Source organism: Tachypleus tridentatus, chromosome 13, assembly GCF_004210375.1.
Source record: "Tachypleus tridentatus isolate NWPU-2018 chromosome 13, ASM421037v1, whole genome shotgun sequence".
Classification (NCBI taxonomy): Eukaryota; Metazoa; Arthropoda; class Merostomata; order Xiphosura; family Limulidae; genus Tachypleus; species Tachypleus tridentatus.
Window position 1 is genome coordinate 228,929,196 of NC_134837.1, and position 25,155 is coordinate 228,954,350.

Genomic DNA, 25,155 nt, shown 5'->3' on the forward strand with positions numbered 1-25,155 from the left:
AATAAAAAATAACTTAAAGTCTGAGTATATTTGTCAGTTTAATCTGAATAAAGGAGGAAAAATATTTGCAACCATCTTAATAGTTGTTGTGTTGTACATACGAATAATGTACAAAACAAACAGTTAAAAATATGCTTTTATAATGTTGAGGTGTAATGTGTCAGAAATTACTTAATTTCATTTACTAATTTTGAGCCAGCATAATTCAAAAAAGAATATTCTGAATTGTGTTACCATCAGCTAATTAGCCAAAGTATCAAATGTTTGGAAAGAAGTTTTTCCCTTTCTTCACAACCCAAATGAAGAAGGATTATAAGTTATGTAACTAAAGCAAATGGTTATAATTTTATTTATTACTTCATACTATACATGTCTAAATTTGAGTGACATGAACACAGTATACATTTATGAAGTGATAATATAACACTTGGATCTGTGTTTAAAATTTTTGAAACGTATGACTAAACTTTACAGTAATATGTGCAAATTCTACTTTGTCCAGTTTGAGATACTTAAGTATAACTGAAAAGAAACCTTTTTCATGACTTCACATTTCATAAACTCATTCACATTATACTACCATGTAATATGTACTGACACAGGTTGTGTTTGTACTTCCACTATAAAGGTACAGGATTCGAAAACCTTATACTTTAGTATTAATTTATTATTTTATTTCAAACTTAAACTACACATGATTTCATTAAAATGTGTTTCTAAGTATTTTTGTGTAAACGTTTTATCCTGAAATTTGATTTGCACTTCTGTTTTAATCAGTAATTTTCTGATTGATTTGCTTATTTATGTCAAATTTTTGAGATATAAATGGTTCAATGTTTTATAGAATAAAAAGCTTGTTGTAAAAACAAAATTATTCATCTCATTCATTAAGAAAATAAATATATTAATATATGTATTACAGTGCTTAAATAAAATTGATTTATGATTTTGTAACATAATTTTAAATAATAATTAATTAGTTGAGACAGGTGGCATATTGAATATGATGATCCATGGTTCGCACTCTGTGAGTGCATTATAAAATTGGTGATGAAATACCATTTTTGGTTAAAGATGCATGACAGTTGTAATTGAGTACTGTTGACTAACTACCTTCTTTCTAGTCTTACCAGTTCAGAATTAGGGATAGCCTATAAGAGATAGCCTCTGTGTAGGTTTGTACAAATTTCCAAAACAAATAATTTATTTGTGTTACTTTTATTGTATATAGTAATAATTACATCTGTGATGATGTTAAATGGGCTACTTGAGTGAGGAAGCACATTATAAAACAGTCCACAAAATACTTTTGGATGAAATTCTCCTCATGTGCCAATCCAAAATGAAGTAAGAGAGAAATTTTTTTAGAAACTATAGAAATCGTAGAAACAAGTGATCTTTTACTAAACCATGATAATAGCTGTAGCAACATCAACTGTACTTGGCAAGATATATTCACCATTCATACATTTGACCAGATGTGGCCTCTGTCTTAGGCCCAGCATGACCAGGTTGGTTAAGGCATTCAACTTGTAATCTGAGGGTCATGGGTTCGATTTCCCATCACACCAAACATGCTTGCCCTTTCAGCTGAAGGGGCATTATAATGTTATGATCAATCCCACTATTCATTGGTAAAAGAGTAGCCCAAGAGTTAGCAGTGGGTGGTGACTAGCTGCCTTCCCTTTAGTCTTACACTGCTAAATTAGGGATGGCTAGCACAGATAGCCCTCAAGTAGCTTTGCACAAAATTCAAAACACAAACAAACAAGCCTCTGCCTTCATTCTGTAACCTGCTGACACTTAATCTCTGTGTCTTTTGTCTTTTTAATGATATACTAACCTGGTATTGCTTAGTTCTGATCAAAGTTGAAGAAGATAGACCAACATTCTGTGAAAACGTGGTATATTTAACTACTAGTATAATTTGTCATTATTCTTACATATCATTGTTTTCCTACCTATCATTAAGTTATATTTTTCTTATTTGCTTATGATCTCAATATTATAAAAACCTAAGTATTACAATTATGTTCTCTATATTACTTAAGATTTTTTGAATTAATATATTATTCTTAACAGTGTAAGTGTTTCTAGTCTGAGCCATACTACTGTGGCATGTTGTAATGACTTGTTTTTTTATACTTGGTTTATTTAGTTGCGTTTCCCCAGCTTTTCACCATGCAGTTTGTCTCATCTGTATAAATGTTCCAATAACTTATATATTTTATTGAATTATTGAATTTGTTAACTTTTAAACTTCTGACATCAGCTGAAAGTGAGAAGCGTATGAAATCTTCAGTGAATATTAGAATTTGAGGAATGTTTACATACCATTAGATATATACTCATTCCTGTTGCTTGTGTTTTAATCTCTGGTATATTGTCTAAATGAGAAAAAAGAGCAAAATATATTATTGTCCTTCACACTCACTTGACAGTTGACATCAGTAAAAAAATGTTTCTGCACTTTCACAATATTTGAAATACTTGTATACTGTTTAAAAACTTGCAATAAATTAGGAATTATATAAAGTGCTGTTTTAATACTGTACTATAAATTCAAGTCACTTTATATTGAAACATTGTTTGTCTGCTCTTCATTACACAAAATTAATTAAAATCTTATAAGCTGCACCAGGTTCGTTATCAGTTGAATGATCAAAACTTGATGACGTAATGTAGTGATAATAATTAATATTCATTTGTTTGATCAATTCTTCTGTTCTGATACAGTTATTACAACCAACTTGTATTCTTTACAGGCTGCATCTGGCTCCTTACCAGATGTTAGGTCTGAACTGGTTGGTTCTTATGCATAGACAGGAACTAAATGGCATTCTAGCTGATGAGATGGGTCTAGGGAAAACTGTACAGGCTATATCATTTTTGTCTCATCTGAAGGAAACTGGAGAGGATGGACCTCATTTAATAGTTGTTCCTTCATCTACTTTGGGTAAATTATTTACTAAATTATATTAGCAGCTATATTTTAATCTAAAAATTTATATTACAAAAGTACAGTTCTATATATGTGTTGAAGAAAGCTACAATATTCTTGAATAACCTGATAAACTGTGTATTATGGATATTTGCTCATGAGACTGTTGTAAATGTAAACTTTTGACCTTCTAAGGTATGACTACTGAGCTGATGATCTAAAATGTAACACATGCAGAGCTTATAATATTGAAAGATAGGTTACAGTTTTGTGAGGTGTGACATTTGCTAAGATTGTGTTCTTGTAACATATGACATTTTAAAAATATAATATTTCTAAGTTGAGACATAGTAAGTCCATTATTTTCTAAGTTATACAAGTACTACACTTATGATGTAGTTATTTATGACACAATCTGACCTTGTGATTTTGTTAGATATGGTACATAAAGTTTATGACAGTATGTTTAGGATTTATCTATGAAAGAATCAAATTTTTATACATCTGTCAGTCAGATAGCTATTCTTGTTCAGTCCTGCCCTCTATACCTGTACTTCAGCCACTGGCTATAGCAGTTGATACCTTCATCCTGGATTTGTAACACAAGTATCTTTATTCTGCTCTACCTCTTGTCTCTTGTACACTTTTTTCTCCCTTTTTCATTGATCTTGTTTACATGTTCTACATCCCAGTCTTCATGTTCTGTTTTCACACCTACCTTTTGTCAAGCCCTTTATGTGAAGATTCAGTTTCACACTTCGAGTCTCTTTCTTGTTAGTTAGCACCATCCATCCATCCATTTTACATTCTGATGTAGACAACAAAACTGGCAGGTCTTCCACATCTGGTTCTGTCAGGAGGTTTCCTTTTGACTGGCATGCCCTGGCTTCTGTTGCAGAAGTTCTCACCTTGTTTTTTGACAGTGGTTCTTTAGTCTCCTTGCTTTATGGATATCAGACTGTCTTTATCCTATGCCTTTCTTTTTTTTCTGATACTTTAGTGATTCTACTTCTTTTGTTCTTTCAGTGGTCATGTGTGCATTCCTTCTGGATACGTCACCCTCGTTGGGTCATTTGTGTGGTCAGTCATTACCTTATTTTACCTCTGTTTGAACCATTTCTTTGCATTCAATGCTATTTCTTTTCCTTAGTAAATAATTCTTTATTTTGTCCTGTGGAATTGATGTTTGCATTTGTTTACCATTGAAGTTTCACTTACCCTTCTCACCACTACCTGTCTTTTCTTTATTTAGTTTGCTTTTTCTTCTTCATGCCTCAGCATCTCAGGATGGCTGTTCATACTTTTCTTTTATTTCCCTTCCTTCTTTTCTTCACTTTTACCTTTAATCAAATCTGGATAGGCTTTTATATCTGATCAGTCCATTTTACTACCTTCCAGGATCAATGATCCTGACTCTTTATCCTCACCCAATCATCATCCTTTTTTGATTTGTATGTTTTTCCTCTAATATTTGGGTCCACCTTTTGGTTTGATTGGCTTCCCTGCTTTCTTCCTCTTGAACATGTTTCAGTTGTCTTTTCATCCTCTTCTACATCTTACTGTTTCCCTTGCTTTTTGTCTCTGCTGTCCTTTGGAGGAGATTATGTATTCTGATATGTGAACCATTCCTCGTACATTCATCTCCCACTGTCTGTATCACCTTGAGGTTTCATATTTGTAGAATAGTCACAGGCAGTAGACAAAATTCTGACAGGCTTCACCTGGCAAACTTTATTCATCCTCTTTTTTTCTTTCAGAAGCCTTTACTTTACTATTTATCACATGGATCCTGCTAAGCAGTGAGTGGTGTTTGACTAGGTATTCTGTAACACTAAATCTGCACTGTATGCTATGTTTGATCTTGCTTTCTTTTTTCATGGCTTTGCATGTTCACTGTCAAGATGCAGTTTCAAAAAAATTACAAGACAGTTAATTACCTTCTAATAATTTGCTTCTCAAACATGCCCATTCCATGCTGTACCACCCATGGATTGCTGCCCACCTCTGCTATACCTCTATTGAGTAACTTTGTGTGGTCTATTTTTTAAAGTTTCGTCATTGCCCCTTGTACTCTCTTGGTTTGTGATATTCTTTTGGACTCTGCATTTTCGCACTCCCTCCTCAAATGGAGTATGAGAGTGTTTAGCACTTTCCAGTTTCAAGCCCCTGGGGTGGTTGACCATGAAGACACACTCATGGAGGACTTGAACATGAAACAGGTGATCACCATTCAATTGATAGTAGGGCAGTGTTATTATATGTGATGTGACTTCCAGAGAAGTTGAATCATCACCTTGCAGGTTGGCTGGGCCTCCCAATTACATTTACATGACAACTGGAGCTAAGCTGTCTCTATTGGATGGTATGGCCTCCTGAGACTACTTACACAACCATCAGAGTCGAGCTGTCATTTACCAACATGACACACAAATAATCTGTTCTCCTCCTGCAGCCACAGTCTCTTCTGGATAGGTGAAGTGAGCATATTGTATGGTCTGATCACTCCTCAACTACACCATAAATATGGGCTCTTTTACATTTTCCTCTCTTTACTTTCAGGTAAAGAGTATATTCTAGTTAAGACAAGATGTAGTTTCTCATTTCAGATTTAGGAAAGGTTAGTATTAATAACTCTGGAGTGGCTTTGTGCAAAATTCAAGAAACAAACAAAAGTAGTTAAAAAAAAAAAGAAAGAATAGTGAGTGTAATATTTATGAAAAAAAAATGTTGTAATGCTGTATGTCAAGCATGGTATAAATAAGTTTAAGACTTGGAATATTTTTTCTTTCTCTAGGGCTGTGTAACCTGTTGATATATAGTATTAATGTATATTTATTGATAGCATTGACGAATGTTTGTAATCAACGTGGAGGCGTAGATATATGGAGTAAGCATTTAAAAATATGCATTCTTCTTTTCTTAAAATTATTGTAAAATATATATGCTGTGTAATTCAAATAAATTGAACAATAACATAATTTATCATAGGGCATTTGAAAAAGTGCATCTTGACCAGTATATGGCTTAGGGTGGCATTCTTTTGGCAGCTTTGTGATTTGAGCCAAATGGTTAAGGAGTTACATGCACTCATGTTTATATGAAGAAAGGTATTTATATATGCAAAATAAAAATATTCCACTCTGTTTTTGCAGGCAACTGGTAGTTAAGTATTTATGTCTAACTTCTGAAAGACAGGACACACACATGCCAAAAATTTTCAACCAGTGGTTCAGTTGTCTTTTTTTCTGGTGATAAACTGGTAGACGTTTTTCAAACAAAAGTGCATTACAATCTGAGCTAACTTATATATATATATAAAGCACTATGGTAAATGTGTATTTTAAGGTTCCTAAAGTAGATTTTAGAGGGTGTTCAACTCTGTTGAGGTTTTTGTGACACCAAGTGAGGGTTTATTTGTTTCATGATAGCTTGAGTGTATAATTATATAATTATTAATAATATGAAGAACAAACATGAATACCATTCAACATTTCTCTACAGTATTTATTGTCCTGCCCTTTTTAGCAGTTGTGTTTTATAGGAGGGGCGTGTTTGTCATATAATTACTTAAGTTTTTATAGCTTTGTGGTGGATATAATGCCACCATTGACCTTTCATTAATAGAAATTAACATCTTTATTTGTTTGGTCAATGTGACCAACCTTGTAACCACAAAGTAATCATCATATATCTTCAAAAGATGTGGCAATTCTTCAGTAAGTATTGTTAGATTTTTGTACAAATAAAAAAAAAAAATCATGTTTTCTATTTAAGTATTTTCACTAAAGATTTATTCAAGTTTATATGAGTCCGAGTGTTTGACTGCTGTGAGTGCAGAGTGATATTCATGTCAATACTAAAAATAGTTTTATTTATCTAAAGATATAAAAATGTTCACATTTAATTTGTATAACCTCTATAACCTCCTAAATGAACATCATTTTTTAGTAAAAACTTTTATTTTATTTATTATTTTTATTCACCCTATGACCTTAGTCAATTTGGCCGACTTTGTAACCACCATACAAATTTGATCAAAATCTAAGTTATCCTTTTTTTTTTGTTTCTCAATAACTGTATGTTGTAATAAGTAATTAGAATTGGTTTTCCTGAATAGCTAAAAGGTCATAACAATCTACATCTGTTTATAGTTTAATTTTATTGTCCTTTGAATCTTGTATAACTAACATTCCACAACGCAAGTTGTAAAGTACTCTTTAAACTTTCAGTTTTGTTACCATAGTGAATTATGTAATGCCCAAGGTGCTTGCAAACAATTTTCATGAAAGATTTTTATTTTATATTTTTTTCATTATATTACCTAATATAACCTTATCTAATGTTAACATTTTAGTTGCTTTTATAATAATACACTTATGAAACAAGAAATGTATTACTTAGCTGAATTTTTTTTTTTACTGTCATTGATATGTAAGCTTACTTTTTTATACTAATGGTACTACTACACTACTTAATTATTTAATTAAGTACTGTATCTGAGAACATATAATAACACATTGCAAAAATAAAAGTGTTCTACAACTACCATAATTGTTTTGGCTTGTTTATGTATTTCTCATGAGAATAAATTTGAATCTGAATGATAAAATAGACAGTACCCCCATACAATATGTAATCGAATAGGTTAAAACCTTAATTTTGTATTGGTTTTAATAAAATACAAAAAATTATTTGCAGTTTGTGAACAAAAAAATGTGACGGGTGAATGTGGGAAGTGGGTCAGATTTTTTAGTTTGTGGCTCTGAATACAAATAAGATTGAAAAATAGAAAAATTATGCTTTATTTGAGTAATATCTATATTATAATAAATAATATAAATTAAAGTCTGTTCTTGGAAACGTAAGTAAATTACATAAGATGGAATATTTTTAGAGCAAATGTCACAATTCTTAAACTAGGAGATATTGAGGATTTTTAAATTAATTCCTTGTGAAATTAAGAACTTAAAACTTGTATTAAAATGTTATTTACTAATTATGTTTTGATGCCAAGTTTATTTGTATACAAGGATAATAAAATAGTTTAATAATATTGTGAATATAACTTTAAAATGTTTGACATACACACAATAGGTTAATTGTGAATTCTGTTATAAGATTGGGCCACTGTAACCAAATTTAGAACATTCTCTATCATTTGCACTAATCTGTTTTCATGGTGAAACTAAAAAAGGTTTGGAAATAAGAATGTCTCTGAAAAATGGAAAATGTTTGAATTCTCAAATAATGCAAAATCTTGGAAAATGGTGCACCATCACAATTTTTAATTGAAATATTTTATATATCTTTGCAAGAAGGCATAGTGAAACAACCAGTGAAACTATTTGAATGGTAATTCAGGAATATCAATACTCTGCACTTGATTCCAGCTCCTTAAAATGCAGTAATCATGTTTAGTAGTGAAAGTAAAAATGAAAACACTTGGCTAGATATATAGTTTGCTGCATTTTATTTTATTGTTGCTACTTGGAACACATGGATGTTGTCTTGATAAGTTTAATATCAATACAGTAAAAAGAATAAAAAAAATTTTTCATCTTATTTATTTATGAATTCAGTCTTCATCTTATCTTTAAGTTGGAAGTAGGTTCTTTCACTGATGTTTTTTTTAATGGAAATGAGCAAAATCTTTTGAATTACATATATATCAATAATAAAAAAAAAAAAGCTTTGAGCAGAACTGATGATGCAGTCAATGTAAACAATGCTAAAAATCATAAGATAGGAAAAACTGGTAATTCTTTCTGCTTCATTCATAAGAAGTCCATTATATGTACACATTATTTCAAAATGCAATGGTAAATGTGAGAGAATTTGGAAGATTGGATTTTTTTTTATATAACTTTCACATGCAATCCAGAGTGGCCAGAAATCCTAATTGAACTTGAAGAATGACCAAATGCTAACTATTGATATAATTTGGTCACATGAGATGTGTGTATTTGAATTAAAATTTCAGATGTTAGTGGCTCTTCTTACACAGCAAGATATTCTTGGGCAGATAGATGCACAGACACATGTGAGTGTTTAAATTTTTAAAGTGAGGACTATTTATAACATGGATACATTTTATTAGTTTCTTTACAAGAGGTTAAGTGAAGGATGATTAAGAATTACAATAGAATTGTCTGTGTGGAAATTACAGGAAAATTAACCACTTTTATTGGACATTTATCACTTGTTTGATTTGTGTTGCAAGTGAGAACTGATATACAGTGCTATTTGCGTGGATACAAGAAAGTGCATGAAACATTTTTCAAATGAAGCATTGGAAAATAGAAATAGTTATCCAATATATTGACAATGTAACAGTGGTTTGATAGTTAAAAAGGGAAACTATGGATTGTTTAGTTGATTCTTTGTTCCTAAGAATCCATACTTGTGTGGGAAATATAATGCACATATAAGCATAAAAGTATGCTCGGGTACTACAGGTGTCAAATATTTATACAAATATGTTTTTCAATTCAGTCTATGCTGGATATGTTCACTTTTACATTCTGAAGAAGGGGAAAGATGCTATCTTTGTGTAATAATTCATCATGTTTGAGGTGCAAAACACTTCGTAGGTATTCACATAGTAAACAGCATTGTATACTCTGCTTTCAACATTGCAGCTCATGAAACATTACTATTGCAAAATGTCTCTGAATTTTGACAATAAATATTATAAGTATGCCTTCTGAAATGTGCAGATTATTTGCAATGATTTGAGTACATGATGAACCTGTAGAACCAGAGAGACTTTAGCTTAAATTCAAAGAAAACCTTAAGTGAAGGCATTTTTTCACATCTCAATGATTTATTGCAACTTATTGATGATATGGTGGATTGTACATTTTTGGGTATTGAAAGGTTGTTAGAATGTGAATATAAGACCACTGAAGATTATATTTGCCTGAAGCATTTGCTAATTAAAATCAAGTAGAAACATCAAAAATCATTTGTGAAGAGTTTGTAATAAAGGCATTCACAAATCAAGTGAAGCTGAGGAGTGAGGTAATCAGTTAAATTCAGAGAAACAGTTTGTACTTGATGAAATGATGTAGCTGTAAATGAAAAAAAAAGTGTACACAGGACTAAGATGTGTGTCAGTTGATGGTCCAGGCAGAACTAGAAAAAACTTTTCTGTATATCATCATCTTATAAAAAGCAAAGAGTAGGCAAAATAATAACATTATTGTTATTGTCATATCTTCTGGAATAGCAGCCATTTTAATGACAAGAAGACATACAGCACATTCGAGATTCACAATTCCAGTCAATAGTGATGAGAACTCAACTTGTAATTTAAAGACAAATAGTGATATTGTAGAACTGATAAGAATTGCAAAGATGATTATTTGGGATAAGTTGCAATGTATCATATAAGGATGCTATAGATGCTGTAGATTGATTACTTAGGGATATAATGAAAGTAGATGCAAAGTTTTGTTGGAAAAGTTGTACCAAAGAGAGCTTGAGAAAATATTGTCAATGAAAATATTTAATGAGTACCCTTATGACAATATTTTGTAGCATCTAAGCTTGCTACTAATATGAAATTATAATTTGTAAGAAATGCTGATGCAAACATTCAAACTATTTTTCACAGTACTTTCAGATAATGTGCTGTTTGAGCAAAAAATGTACAAGAATTGATTGAAACAGCAGTAGTGGGAATTTTGAATATTTGGTGGAAAAAGCAATTTTAACTCCAAAAAAATATTTATGTAGCTGCAGTAAATTACTATACAACAGATAAGTTTGAAGAGTAAGAAAGAGTGTTCTTAACAGTTTCAAGAACATGATCTTGATTGTGAAATTGCAACTAGAGATAAAATTGACACGTATTTCTATAAGAATTTCAGTAACTTCTGAATAAAAACTAGCTACTTGAAGTCAAAAGAAAGCAGTTTCTAGTCATTCCAGTCTTTGTTGTTAAGGTGAAAAAAAAATCAAGGGTAAACCTTAAAACATGTTATCTACCAGCACCTTTTTTACCTCATGGGCAACTATGTGTAGTCTTGTCTCAAGTGTGTTCTGTAGGTTACTTGAAAATACTGCATTTTGGAGGAGGATTTGACACAAGACAAGGATTATGCACTAAGTGTTGTTTATGTAGGTCCTAAGAACTTGATCTAGAGAGGTATTGTTCATGACCAGCAAAAATTCCAGTAACTTCAACCAGTGTAAGAAGCTACCATAAAGATGATCAGTTAATATAAGATTAGTATTCCTTAAATAGGAATCTATTATATATTATGCTAACCTTTTGAAGCTATTTCTAATTTGATGTTTACACACAAGTTTAGTAAATAAATATGTTGTGTGTATGTTGGTTTTTACCTTGGTTTTAATGCATACTGTTTTTTCTTGTTGAAGTTCTATTTGTTGTGTAATTTAAAAAACAAAGATATTAATAAATACTTATTTTCTGTCTTAAAATTTTCCACATTTTAAGTGGATGACCTAAAAATAAAATCAATATAAAGTGCTAAAACCTATATTAAAAATATACAGACAAGACCTAATTTCTTTACAAATTTTATTATTTGGTGTCTTTAAATTGACAATATATAATAATTTCATTGTCTTACATAATTAGTTAATCATAATTGTGGATTTTATAAAATATTTTCGAAATTATAAATGTCATACAAAGATTATCTTCACTTATATTTTGTACAGATTTGTTATTTCTAACTGTACAATAAATAAGTAATTTAAATTATTATAAGCTAGTAACAGTAGTGTGCATTTTTGTTTGAAAAATATTTTGTATGTAGTTTTAGTGAACATGATTTGAGTAGGTTAGTCATTCAAGAAATAAAAGAATGTAGAAGCTCAAACTTAAATTTGCTCATCTCATGCAAGTTTCCATCCCCTATTTTAGACAACTGGCAGCGAGAGCTCCGTAGTTGGTGTCCCTCTCTTACTGTTTGTTGCTATCATGGTTCTCAAGATGAACGCAAAGAGCTAAGAGTTCATATCTTAAATGATGATGTTGAAGATTTTAATATCCTAATCACTACGTGAGTATTTTACTGTCATTCAACATAATTAAAAATATTTACTTTTATTAAGTGCAACTGCCTTTTCTTATGTATTTTGCTCATGCAGTCACTAATGCATAGCTTCTAAGGTGAGATCTTACTAGCTTCATGTTCCCCTTTTATCTTATACTTTCTTTTTGTTACTCGGCATTTTTTAAATCCATCTTTTTACCGAGCACCATTTTTATTATCTTTTTCTCACATTCATTCATAATTTTATAAATACTCTGAGACATAGAGTATAAGTATACTATCATTCCGTCTACCTTATTTACTCATCATTATAAATCATCTTGTCGCTGAATGCCTATTCCTTTTTGTTCTTTACATTCGTTCATTCTGTACTTTCTTTTTGTTTCTTGTCATGCTATTTTATTAATATATCATTTTGTTCTCATCTTCTATGAAATATAACCAGCATTATTTTTATTTTTTAATGCTATCAGTATATTGTTGTTTTTTGTTACAAGTGGCTAAGACACAGTCTTTCTGTTTTTTCACATACTGATTTCTATTCATCATCTCTTTCATATTCACAGAATGCTCTTTTTTTTTTTTTTTTTCCTGTGACAAATTGTAAAAACATGTTACCATTATTGGTGCACTTTCATGTAATATCAACATCATTTCCTTTTTTCAGTTACAAGTTATCAGTATCATGCTTGTTCTTGATATTTTTTACAATTAATAGCTTTCCATTCTTTCATATATTTTTTGTCCTTCATTTTTATCCATCCTATTTTTCTGATGTAGACTTGTTTTTTATCAGTAATCTATTTTCATTCTGTCACATGTTATTAACATCCCATCCTTCCTTTCTGTTTCATGTGGTCAGTATTCTATCCTCCTATCTTTTAGATTATTAGTTCATTGTCTCAAATTAACAACATTCTGCACTTTCATCCTGTAACATATTATCAACATGTTCATCTTTTCTCTCTGCTTCCCAGTGGACCAGTTGTAAGTGTATAGGCTTATAATACCAAAAAATGAGTTTCAATACCTTTGGTGAGCACAACACAGAGCTCATTTTGTAGCTTTCTGATTAACACCAGCAACAGTTTTTTCTGTATTATTTTATTTACGTGATATAACATATTAACAACATTTTATCTTACTTTCATTTTATATTATCAACATTCTGTTCTTCCTTTCTGTGTTTCCAGTATTTTGTTCTCCCCTTTAATTTCGTGTTATTACCTTTTGTGTTCTTCCATCCTGCCATACAAATTCAACAACCTCACTGTCCTTGCTGTCACATATATTTCCCATCTTATGTTTTCTCTCTGCCATAAGCTGCTAGTATTTGTCACTTTCTTTATTTTTGTATGGTTGTTATTTTGATTTCTCATATTGCCAGTTGCCAAAATGTTGTATGGGCTAACATCATTTTATGTCTTTTTTTGTGTGTGTGTGTGTGGGAAGTGCTTCAAATAATCTGTCTCATCTTTGTTTGGCTTTCTATCAAAACCTTATGAAACATAATTAGATGAATGCATTCTGTTTATTTTATAATGTGAGCAGCAATTTGCATGCTGGACTGCCTTGATGAAGTTAAGATCACTGTTTGTGAATGACTAAGCATTTTTTTTATATTGTGACATTATTTGTCATTTATTCATTGGCACTAGTTCAGATGTTAAAGTATTGTGTTATACTCACTTAAGGCTCCATACACAGTATATACATGTCTTTTTCATATGTGTCCATAGCTATGTTATGGCAGATCCAGTATAACCTTGTTTGCAATAAATATAGTTACTTCTAAGCTACATTTGATGTTTTCAAAGGAGAGTGAGACTGTCTTTATAACTAAAATAAACCTGCAGGTGATATACAGGTTTAAAAACACATTTTAATTGTATGTGTAGGTGAACTGTGAAGAAGGATATACAGTTTTTTTTGTTTTTTAGTATATGAATCATGATTATCAGTTTACAGAAGTTATATACATTAATATTTACAAACATTAAATGTTGATAATTTCATGAAGTTCTATTTGTTCAAATAGTCATGAATTAATCAATGTATCAAATTGATGGAAACTTTTTGCATAATGGTCTGTTAAAAATATTAAATTATTTTACAAAACATGAATTAGTACTTGCAATTTTATACACATGATGATTCAAGTTCTTGATTAGTTTTTTGAACATCACTAGTAAATAGGTGTTTAAGTTGAACACCAAACCAGTTGAATGTCTTTTTATGGTAAATTTTGTACTTAAAGTTATTATCACAATTATAAAGTAATGTATCTGAGAAAGCAAGTTTGTTATGTTTTTGATGCTCAACAGTGAACTGAATATTGTAATGTTTACTATTTGAAGTTTCCCATCATTGACGAGCAGAATAAGGTTGTTGAGGATAACAAAAGTGTCACATACTTAAAATAGTGTAATGAGATAAGATACTGCAAACATCTTTTCAGTCAGTTTTTTCATGAGAAGAAAGAAAAGGATTGGCCAATGAAGGAGCCAGGTTACAGTTCATAGCCACATCATCAGTCTGATCATAATGATTGCTATTAATCAAAAATAAGATTCATTAAGGTCATTTCACATGACAGAAGGTTAATACCTTCTATCAGTGCCAAAAATGTTTTCTAATTTATAAAGTCTTGAATAAAACTATTACCCCAACGCATATTAATGTATACCCAGTCTGTGATGTAATCATAATCTATGCAGAGTAATTCTCTTGATCACTAGTGTTTCAACAAAGGCTTATTCTTTTTCTCAATATTGAATTTTCCAGATATTTTCTTTTCATTGAAGATTACAGAGTTTTTTGTACTTATTTATGTTCACACTGTAGTCCATTTACATTCTTTTATTGATTATGAGGAAGAAAGATACAAAATTTTAAATGTTTTAGTTGGATATTCGATTTCAATTATTAATTGAATTTTCCTCTTAGTCAAAGTTCATAATTTTGGGGCGTGTGGCTTTCACATCCTGTGATATTTTCAAACTCTGGGAGTCTTTCACTAGTGCTACATCTTTGACAGTGGATGCTTTGATTCACATTTGATCTAATTCCTTTTAGTATGTCTATTGTCCTTTTCAACTTCTTTCAATTTCTATTGTTGTTGGTTATATAATGTTTTTTTTTCAATGGCCTCCTCTCTCTTTTCTGGGTATTTTATATTTCTTTCTCTGTTTTATATGGGTGTCTTATGAGCCTCTCTCATCAGTGGTCCTACTCATCCATTTCCTCTTTTAAATTGGATCCTCTATGTAATTTTTGGGGACTTTTATATGCAAAAACGGCTCGTTTGGGTTGAGAAAATATTTTACATAGAAGAGTGAACAACGTTTCGACCTTCTTCGGTCATCGTCAGGTTCACAAAGTGGGGACTCTTATATGTTCCAAATTTAAATCATTGACCACTTATTCTCTGTACCATTTTTTTCTTAAGATATTTTCTTCTTTTCCCATGCGAGAAATGTTGCTCTGACATTTTTGTTTTGGATACCTCCTACATTATTTATCAAAGTGACAAGTTTATATCTCCTAACTGTTTCTTTCCCTCCAAAATTGGACTATCTGGAAACATGAGTGCAAGTTTTCTTAAGTCAACCTCCCTTACCTTTCTTCCTTATACAACACTAGATTGTCTCTTTTATTCTATATGGGAAGTTCATTGTTATTTTATTCACATTGATATCTTCCAAGACAGCCAACTGTGTGTATTTTTTTTTTTTTACATAACATTCCTTTTCTTCTTGTGATTTAATTTCTTTAACTATGATTGTTAGTTTAAAAAGCTAATCAAAATAGTTTATCCTTCTATTACAGTGATATTTTTTCATGTCTAATCCCATTAAGTACATCCATTCATAGCTTCTCCTTTCTCTAATCACCAGTGTTTTATTGGTGACATCCTTCAGGCAGGGATGTGGATGTCTCCAGTCACCTTCGTGTCACTTTATCTTATGCCAGATCTTGGTTTTATCTTCCTCTAGTTTTCATCTCTCTTAAATTATCATTCTCTAATTTTCACAGAAGCTCTAAGGTGAGATTTTAATTTTGTTGTTGTTGCAGGATCTACAGTCACCTTATACACTATATAAACATACACTTGCTGGCCACTTTATTACAGGTACCTTTGATGCAAATAGCCAAAAAGTGAATCATATAGCTGCAACTCAATATATAAAACATGCAGACATGGTCAGAAGGTTACGTTGTTGTTCAACCAAACATTAGAAATGGGGAATGTGTGTGATCTGAACTGACCATGGAATGATTGTTGGTGCCAGATGTGGTGGTTCCAGCATTTCAAAACTGCTGACCTCCTGGGATTTTCATGTACTACAGTTTCCAGAGTTTCCAGAGAATGTTTAAAAAAATATCCAGTGAGCAGCAGTTCTGTGGGCAAAAACATCTTGTTAATGAGAGAAGTCAGAGGAGAATGGCCACACTCATTCAAGTTGACAAGAAGGCCATAAATACTGAAATAACCACGCTTGACAACAGTGGTGTGCAGAAGGGCATCTTTGAATGCACAACACTTTGAACCTCGAAGCAGATGGGCTACAGCAGCAGAAGACCATGCCTGGTTCCACTCCTGTCAACTAAGACGAGGAAGATAAAGCTACAGTGGGTATGAGATCACCAAAACTGGACTATTGAAGATTGAAAAAAATGTTGCCAGGTCTAATGAATCTTGATTTCTGCTGCAACATGCATATGTTAAGATCAGAATTTGATCTAAACAGCATGAATCCATGGATCCATCCTTCCTTGTGTCAACAGTGCAGGATTGTGGTAGGGGTATAATGGTGTGGGGAATGTTTTTTTGGCACACATTAGGCCTCTTAGTACCATGTACAGCTCTTTATGGCCACAGTTTACCCATTTTCCAATGACTACATCCAGCAGGATAATGCAGCATTTCACAAAGCCTGCATCATCTCAGTCTGGTTCCATGAACATGCCCAGTGTACTCCCATGGCTTGCACAGTCCCCATCCAGTAGAACACCTTTGGGATGAGGTGGAACAGGAGGTTCATAGCATGAATTTGTGTCCAACAAATCTGCAGCATCTGCATGCTATTATCGAGTCAACATGGATCAAAAACCTTGAGAAATGTTTCCAGCACTTTCTGGTCTGTTTTCTTTTTTTTCTTACAGCTGCCTTATTTTTCTAGTAAATATTCACATATTTCTTGGGTAATGTATGGCCTGACGTATTGTACTCATTACATTTCTTACCCATGTTTATCTGACTATGTAGGATGCAATGGCCATTTGGGCAATCTTAAATTCTTTGTACTTGTGTTACACTTTATCACCATGCAGAATGTCTTTCTTTAGCAATCCCTTTTGATCTACCACCTTTATTGGTTGAGTAATATTTCCTGCATGAAAATGATGTGGTCTCTCACTAAATGATGTCCAACTAGATTCTTACCCCTCCTAATGAGTAAAGTGCTTCACATTTTTTCTTTTTTTTGATGCTGTAATTGCAGAAATAAGCTTATCTTCATAATTTCTTTATCTGTTACAACTCTACTACCATTTTTATCATATCAGTGTGAAATTTCTAAGTCTTTGTCCTCTAGAGATTATTATAATTTTGAAGTCAGCTTCCTAAACCTAGAAACGTATTTCATATATATACTCACCTCTCCACAGAACCTCTCACCCTTCCTTGTGTTTCTTTTACTGAGTGTGTAGAATGTGTCACCTTCATATAAGTTGAGATATATAGATTAATGATTTACAGCTAGGTGTTTTGTGGTATTTGTTAATTGATTGGTTCTTTAATGAATTATATTTGATTAATCAGTTAATGCACCCCTTTATACAGTCTCATGTAGATGGATCTTCAAATTTAACACAGTCATTGGATACATGGAGAGATGCATACAAATTTTTAGTTTATCATTTTGCAGTTTTTGTAGCTTTTGTTTTTTAGCATTAGATTACTCTTGTATATGGATCTTCATGAAATTTGGTATGGAGGTCATTGGGTCCATGGAGAGATAGATTTTTGGTTTTGTAGTTTTTATGGACATTTTTACATTTTTTACCTACTGCTTCATCGTATATCTATGGATCTTCTTCAATTGTGGCATGAGGGTTTATTCATGGGAGATGCATACAAATTTGCATTTTGTTTTGTGCAGTTTTTATTGGTGTTTTTTGCAATTTTTGCTGTTATGTACAAGGGAAGCAACATTTTGTCCTGAGGTAGCCCTTTATTAATTATGGATTTACATAACTTCAATCCAGGGGCCTGGGTACTATAGCTAATTAAATAATATAAAAATTAATTTCTGAAAAAAAAAATTGATGGAGGAGTATCCTAAAATTGAAAATCAAATTAGGTTAGAAAGCATTAAAAGCTACAATTTAAATGCCAAAAGCAAGGGAAATGTTGGTGACAATTAGGAGAGACAATTGTTATATAATAATGATAAAATTAACTGCAGTTGTTTTTGTTTTTTTCTCCATATTTCTCTTAATTTTTCCATTGTGGTTCAAAAGTAGAGGTACATAAAAAAACACAACAAACAAACAGCATTTCAGATGTATATTTTGTCTGACAAATTGCAGACTAGTAAATTGTTTGTTAATATTAGAACTCAACCCCACAAAGAAACTGATTATGATCTTAATTCATCATGCAGTTTGAATTTTTGCATGAAAAGTTTGATACACTTTAGAGGTTCTTATGCAATGATGGTTTTACTGTTCACTTAACAGGTTGTATAACTTGTGACTATTTGAAAAGTTAAACTTCATAAAACAATCAATTCATAAAGTTCTTAAATCTTATTGTTTTTAATTCCTTACTGTATATTAGTGAACATGCTTTTTAAAAATGCATTTATAAAGCTGGATGTCATTTGCAGTATTATTTTAAACATAAAGGCAGAATTCTCTATTGGAAACATCAGAGGTGATTTATCATTAAACTTATTCTTGTTACAAATAAGGTTATAATGTATCTATCTTGTAATGGCTGAAGACTCTTGTGAAAGCTCATGCAACTTTGTGAACACTAGCAGAACAAGCATATCAGACATTCTTTATGTGGGTTATTTTAAAATTCCAATAAAAGACCAAATATAAACAAAGCCTTCATTAAAAAACAAACTTATTTATTCATAGGTGGAGGCAACAACTTTCTACAGTTACAATTACTGTTGCTAGCATCATTGTTTTTTGGTTTATTTGTTTTCAACATTTTATTTTTTCTTTTCTCTGTTATTGCTAACATGCTGAACTTTTTCTCTTTTTTTGTCTACCTTCATGTTAGTGATTATGAAATTCCCACTTTTATTCCATTTTGCTTGTCATGGATACATTTTCCACTATCGTTTTAGTGGCTTACAAAACATTTGTCATTTTTCCCACTTGGTATTTTAATGATTTTTTTCTGTCATTTGTCACTCTCTGTTTCAATCATTCATTCATTTCAAATACATCTGCACCTGGTATTTTAACATATTTTTTCTTTCTTGTGTAACTACTATCATTTTTCTTTCATTGTTTCAGCAATTCACTTTTATTTTCACTTGTATGCTTTATTTGCCCCATGTATTTTTTCTTCTTAAATGCAAACAGCAACTTCTCCATCATTTATTTCGTTTGCTCTGGCTATTCTGTTATATATTCCTGCCAGTTCTGACCAATGTATTTTCTTAATGTTATTTACAATTCATATTTTCTCCTTCATTCTTGCCAATATTTTACTGTCTTTTTTTATCTCTCTTATACAGACATTTTGTCTTTTTCATTGCTTAATATTCATTTATGAGTTGAAGTGGTGTATATATTGTAAAATAATGATTATGAAATTATTTAATACAAATAAAATAGCTAATGCTTTTATTAACAACTTTTTTACATATTTTACCAATATCATTATTTGCAAATAATGTTTATTGTTACCAGGTACAAAATGATCACTAGTAGTGCAGAAGACAGAAGTATGTTCAAGAAGCTGGCCTTTAACTACGTTATCTTTGATGAGGCACACATGCTGAAAAATATGAGAAGTCAGAGGTACCAACACCTCATAAGAATCAAAGTAAGCTTTTTATTATTTATGTCTTTCCTACAGTGTCTTTATTATAATAAGTGGACAGAGTTAAAACACCAAGAACTTTTATTTCAAGAATCCTAAATTGCAGACTTGAATTAACACTTTCTTGACAGGCTTGGTATAACTTACGCGAGTTCGTCTATGCATTGCACATGTTAAGTATTTGCACTATAACTTTTGATACAGTATGTGTGTCTTCACAAAATTTGGTAGACTTTTAGTAAAGTTTACAAGCATTTTGTAGACAAAAATTAGATTTCTAATGAAATATTTTTTATTAAAGATTTGCCTGTGGAAAATATTGAGTCTGTTTCATTACTAGTCTGAATGCAAAGTGATTTCATGTTATGAGTAAAAACTATTCTTCATCCCAAAAATCTCAGATATTATTTGCATAATCTCTGAAACTTCCTAATTACATTTCAAATGTTTGTTTTCAGTAAGATGTATCTTTTCTTATTTTCTATACTCTAATTAAGTGGGGTCTGTCACTTGACCAGTTTTGTAAACAATCATAATGCATATTATAACATGAAAATACAAATGTTTAGTCTAAGTAGCTTATGTCTCATGATGCTGTATATTTATATATATTTTCTTTTTTTATATATATTGACCTAACATTACCTAACTTGCATTGATGCAGTGCATGTGCACTATGTATCCAATAATATAAAACTAACCTTTAGTTTTCCCTGTCTTGGTCATATTTAAGTAAACTAGTATTCTGTAATATACAGTACCATTTCAAATATTATACATTATATAAGTATATAAATTAGTATTATTTAGAAATAAATTATTAAACTTATTTTTTTTGTTAAATATAGAACAATAAATAAAGAAGTAAAGCAAACAATTATCTCTTCTCACTATGACATTTGAGCTTGGTTGCAGCTAGACATAGGTTGCTAAGCCTCTTAAAATTTCACACATGGAAGATATATATATAAAACCTATAAAAAAAAAAAGTTTGTTCCATATAGTTCATTAACCAAAGAATCGTAAATAAATATACTAATACCTTAGAGTTCCACTATAATTTATTAAGCTTAGTAACTAAGATGTCTTTAGACTTTGAAAAATATGAAATATTGAACAGACTAAAACACAACCTACCTACTTGAAAACTTGGTTTGAAAGAACAAATTAATATAGCTGAGAAAATAAATAGGGGGACATTCCAAACTGTCAAATGGTTATTCATATGTCATGTATTGAAGTAAGTGTATATAAGGGACCAGTTTCAAAAATAGAAAGAAGTGAATGGAGCTACTGTGTTTGATTCAGTACTTTATCTCAACAAAGTAAAAAGATACAAGGTTCTTATTTTGTATTCTAGCTTGTTAATATTAGTAATTTGAGTTCCAAATTTGTACAAAACTATAGACTTAGTATTTTGATGTCACAAATATCTGATTTTAAACAGTGCTGCATTCAACATACCAAGTGACTCACTAAAATGTATATTTGTGTGTTCTTTTAACATTTACTTTTCAATTAACAAATTAACTTGTATATGACATTAAAATTTGAATTATAATCCACAATTTAATTCTAAAGTTATTGACATAAATTCATAAAATAGTAGTTCAGTAAAATTTTAAATGCAAGTCAAGAAAGACGATAACATGGTCTTTGATCCATGACCTGTCATGAAAGGGTTAACTCTTCGTATGGCCTTGGCCAATTTGACTGACCATATGACCTCTGTACTGATTTTAAGTCTTTTTGATTTAATAATTCTAACTTTAAATATAGTATATATGTCTTCACAAAATATAGCAGTGTTTCAGTTAACATTATATATCTTTCACACACAAAAAAAATCATATTTTTAGTGAAGTATTTTTAATAAATTAAAATAATTTGTTTTGAAAGTCTGTGTGGAAAATAATTTTCATATTAAGATTTAAGGTACTTTTCCTCATCTCAAATTTCTTTGTGTAATCCCTAAAACCTTTTAGATACATTGCAAACATTTTGTTCAGTAAAACTTTATATTGAAAACATAATTACTATCTGGTGACATTTATAGGTACCTATTCCTTCACTATTAGTTTGCCCACCTAAGCTTTGGCCTCACTTGTTCCAGTCTTTTATACCCCACTTAACTGCCTTTGGCAGTATTTGACCTTGTGACTCTTCACCTATGTCAATGTACTCTCTATCCCTGGTACCATATGGTTTATCAGAATTTGGCTCTCCTCAGTTGCCTTTGTGTTTACTCCTTTCTTGATAGTGGAATGGTTGGAGGAAGGGACTTAGTTTTTCCTCCTACAATTGATATTGCTGATTCAGGCTGTGAAATTTACTGTTTTATTATGTGACAGGATAGTTATACCTTGTATTTTCATTAATCTCTTTGCATGCTTTGGTTTACCTCTGTTAAGTGGATGTGTATTTTGATTATACAGACTATATATACTTTTAATAAGTGAGACTCCAGACTAGACCCTATGATCACTTAGAACAGATTACAATTTCTTGTACTTGTTTGACCCTCATCCTTGCTCTGAGATATGTTTTGCCCCAAAACTTGAATGTTGTTGGGGTTTATTGAGTAAGTAGCTTGTTGGAAGGCTTTTTTGTACCTGCTGTAGCCCTCTCCGAGTTGCATGAGGCTGCATTCCTTGATGTTTGCAGGTGTCCTAGAGGCATTAAATTGATTTCACTTATTTGCTTTTTTCTTTGTTGTTGGCCTCTAAAATTTTTTGGATCCTGTTGGTAGTCTGGGTGCAACTATACCTCTTGTGTCCTAGTAACATAATGTGAGCTGCACAGGCTGTTTACGATTTACAACTTATTATGGCACAGACTGTAGTTATTCATGGTTTAAAGGGCAATCAAAAGAGCAATAAAACAATAAAATTTATTAATTATAAATGGATGTATACTATAAGTTAAAACTACTTAGGATGGATTAATATAGTTTCATGTTACAGTCTGTAGTCATTTTAGAAAGAAAAAAGGGTAATTTAGATTTATTTCAATATTTGTTTTTGATGATTACAAGGTTGGTCATATTGATCAATCCAGTTTTGAGTTAGGGTAGAGAAAATAACAAATGGAATTTTTAGTTTTAGTGGAAAAAATGTTTGAAAGGTATTTAGATATTAGGGATTACACAAAGGAAATATGAGATTCTTGAAATGATGAAAATTATTTTTATCTTAACATGAAAATTACTTTTCACATAGACTATTAAAAACAAATACTCTATATTCAAGGACAAGTCTGTTTTAGTTTATGAAAAATACTTCACTAAAATAATTGATTTTTTGTGTAAAAGAGCTATAATGTTAACTGAAAGAGACTGACAAATTTTGTGAAGAAATACACACTTATTTTAAATTTAGAAGGGATTATATTTATAATGATTTAAAACAAGCACAAAGAGGCCATGTAGTCAGTCAAATTGACCAAGAACTGTGTTGAGAGTTAGATTATTTTTGTTGTTGCTGGCATGTGAATGTTGTAAGTCAGAGTTGTTTGCACTATATTTGCACAAGACCTGATCACACCATTTTGGTCCTGCTATACCCTGTTAGTTCCTTTCTTTTTAAATCTCTGGTAGCCAGGGAAATAAATAAATTGTTCTCCTCAATTCTTTTGCCAGTTACTTCTTACTACTATGAATAATCATAATCTCATCATTTGTCATGTCCTGTCAGACTCCTGAGGTGGTATGTGGCTCTCACTAATGTCTTTCAAGGTGATGGTACTTGACTGTGTATTCATTGGGATGCTTTGGTTTCCCAAGATTTATCCTCAGAGACTTTGAGTTTGATTCACAAATATCCATTCTGCTTATTTTGATCTTTCTTTTTCAACAAGGAAACTTCTGAGAGTCGCATCTCATCAAATTTGTCATATTTCTATGTGGTATGTGTTCTTGTCTCAGTACTTTAACATATTTTACACTGTATTGCAGTTTCTTCTTCTGAGGATTTTTGACTACCCCATGTGGCTTTTTTAACAATGTCTGCTAGATTATAAGGAGTGAGTATTTTTGTCCTACTTTTGTTTTTTTCCTTTCCATGGTCCATTACCCTCTTTTTGTTTTGTTGGATCCCACTCTGTGAGAAGTGTAGCCCAGACAGGCATGTTTTATCAGTTCAATTCCAAACTAGCAACCACTTTAACTATACTTCCTACCAGTTGCAACAGGCTCCATAGAAATGAGGTGTTCCATAAGACCATCTAGGAAATGACCACATGGTATTTCTACATTCTGCTGGATCACCACTTGTGGGCTACAATGAGTAAAGTTAAAGGGGATCCAACCTTTCCCAGCCAATCATCAGACTGAATATATAAATTGAGATCAGTTTGCTTTTAAAAATTTAGGGAACTTGGTTCACATATTGTACTCTTTCTCAGGACTTTCTGTTGCATATTATCTCCCCAGATTCTACTAGTAGAACTAGGAAGTCCTTACAACACCCAGTTTACAGTTACTGGTGTGGTGGACAAAAGCTTTTTTTTCCAGAGTGTTTGAGTGTTTTCCTCCATTATTGGAGAAGAAGACAAAGTTGGGTACCCTCCCACCTGGGCCCTTGGATGATTTTCCTACATGTTGGAAGGAGCAACACAATCTTTCATGGGGATATACTCATAATGTCAGTTTAGATTTTACACCATGCTATCTGATTGGGGTTTGCATAGCCCTTCTCTTTAACCAGTGTTGATTTAGTATATTGTTATTGGAAGGAGTTTTACTATTTCCTCTTAATTCTGAGCATGGAGTTATCCATTTTTGTGTCCTCAGTTGAGTAAGAATGACACAATCCCATCATTCTGAGCCTGGGTTGTTGCCTTTTGAACTTTATCAGGGGAAGGAGAAAGTTTGCTTTGTTGCTTACTTTCTCATATTGATTCTGTTTGTTTGGAATTCACTACACTATGGCTACAGTTTGAGATTCAATTAGTAGTATATCTATCACATAGCATTTCAGAGCCCTTGATTCCATCCCAGAGTTGTGGAACTTTAGCTGTATGGTTGGAGCTGGCCTGTTTTGATGTTTACTCGTGTACTATTTCATGCTTGATACAATAACTACGTTCCAGGTGAAGAGCATATCTGTGCTGAATGA

The 25,155-nt window shown here is 31.5% G+C and overlaps 1 protein-coding gene across 1 annotated transcript in view; it reads left to right on the plus strand.

Annotated features, from left to right (window-relative positions):
• Nucleotides 1–25,155, plus strand: part of LOC143238590 (SWI/SNF-related matrix-associated actin-dependent regulator of chromatin subfamily A containing DEAD/H box 1 homolog) — a 144,169-nt gene that overhangs the window by 55,381 nt on the left and 63,633 nt on the right. Inside the window, exons 7-9 of the mRNA XM_076478952.1 lie at nt 2,766–2,956; nt 11,838–11,976; nt 19,909–20,044. Coding sequence (XP_076335067.1) covers nt 2,766–2,956; nt 11,838–11,976; nt 19,909–20,044 — 466 coding nt within the window. The remainder of the gene's footprint in view (nt 1–2,765; nt 2,957–11,837; nt 11,977–19,908; nt 20,045–25,155) is intronic.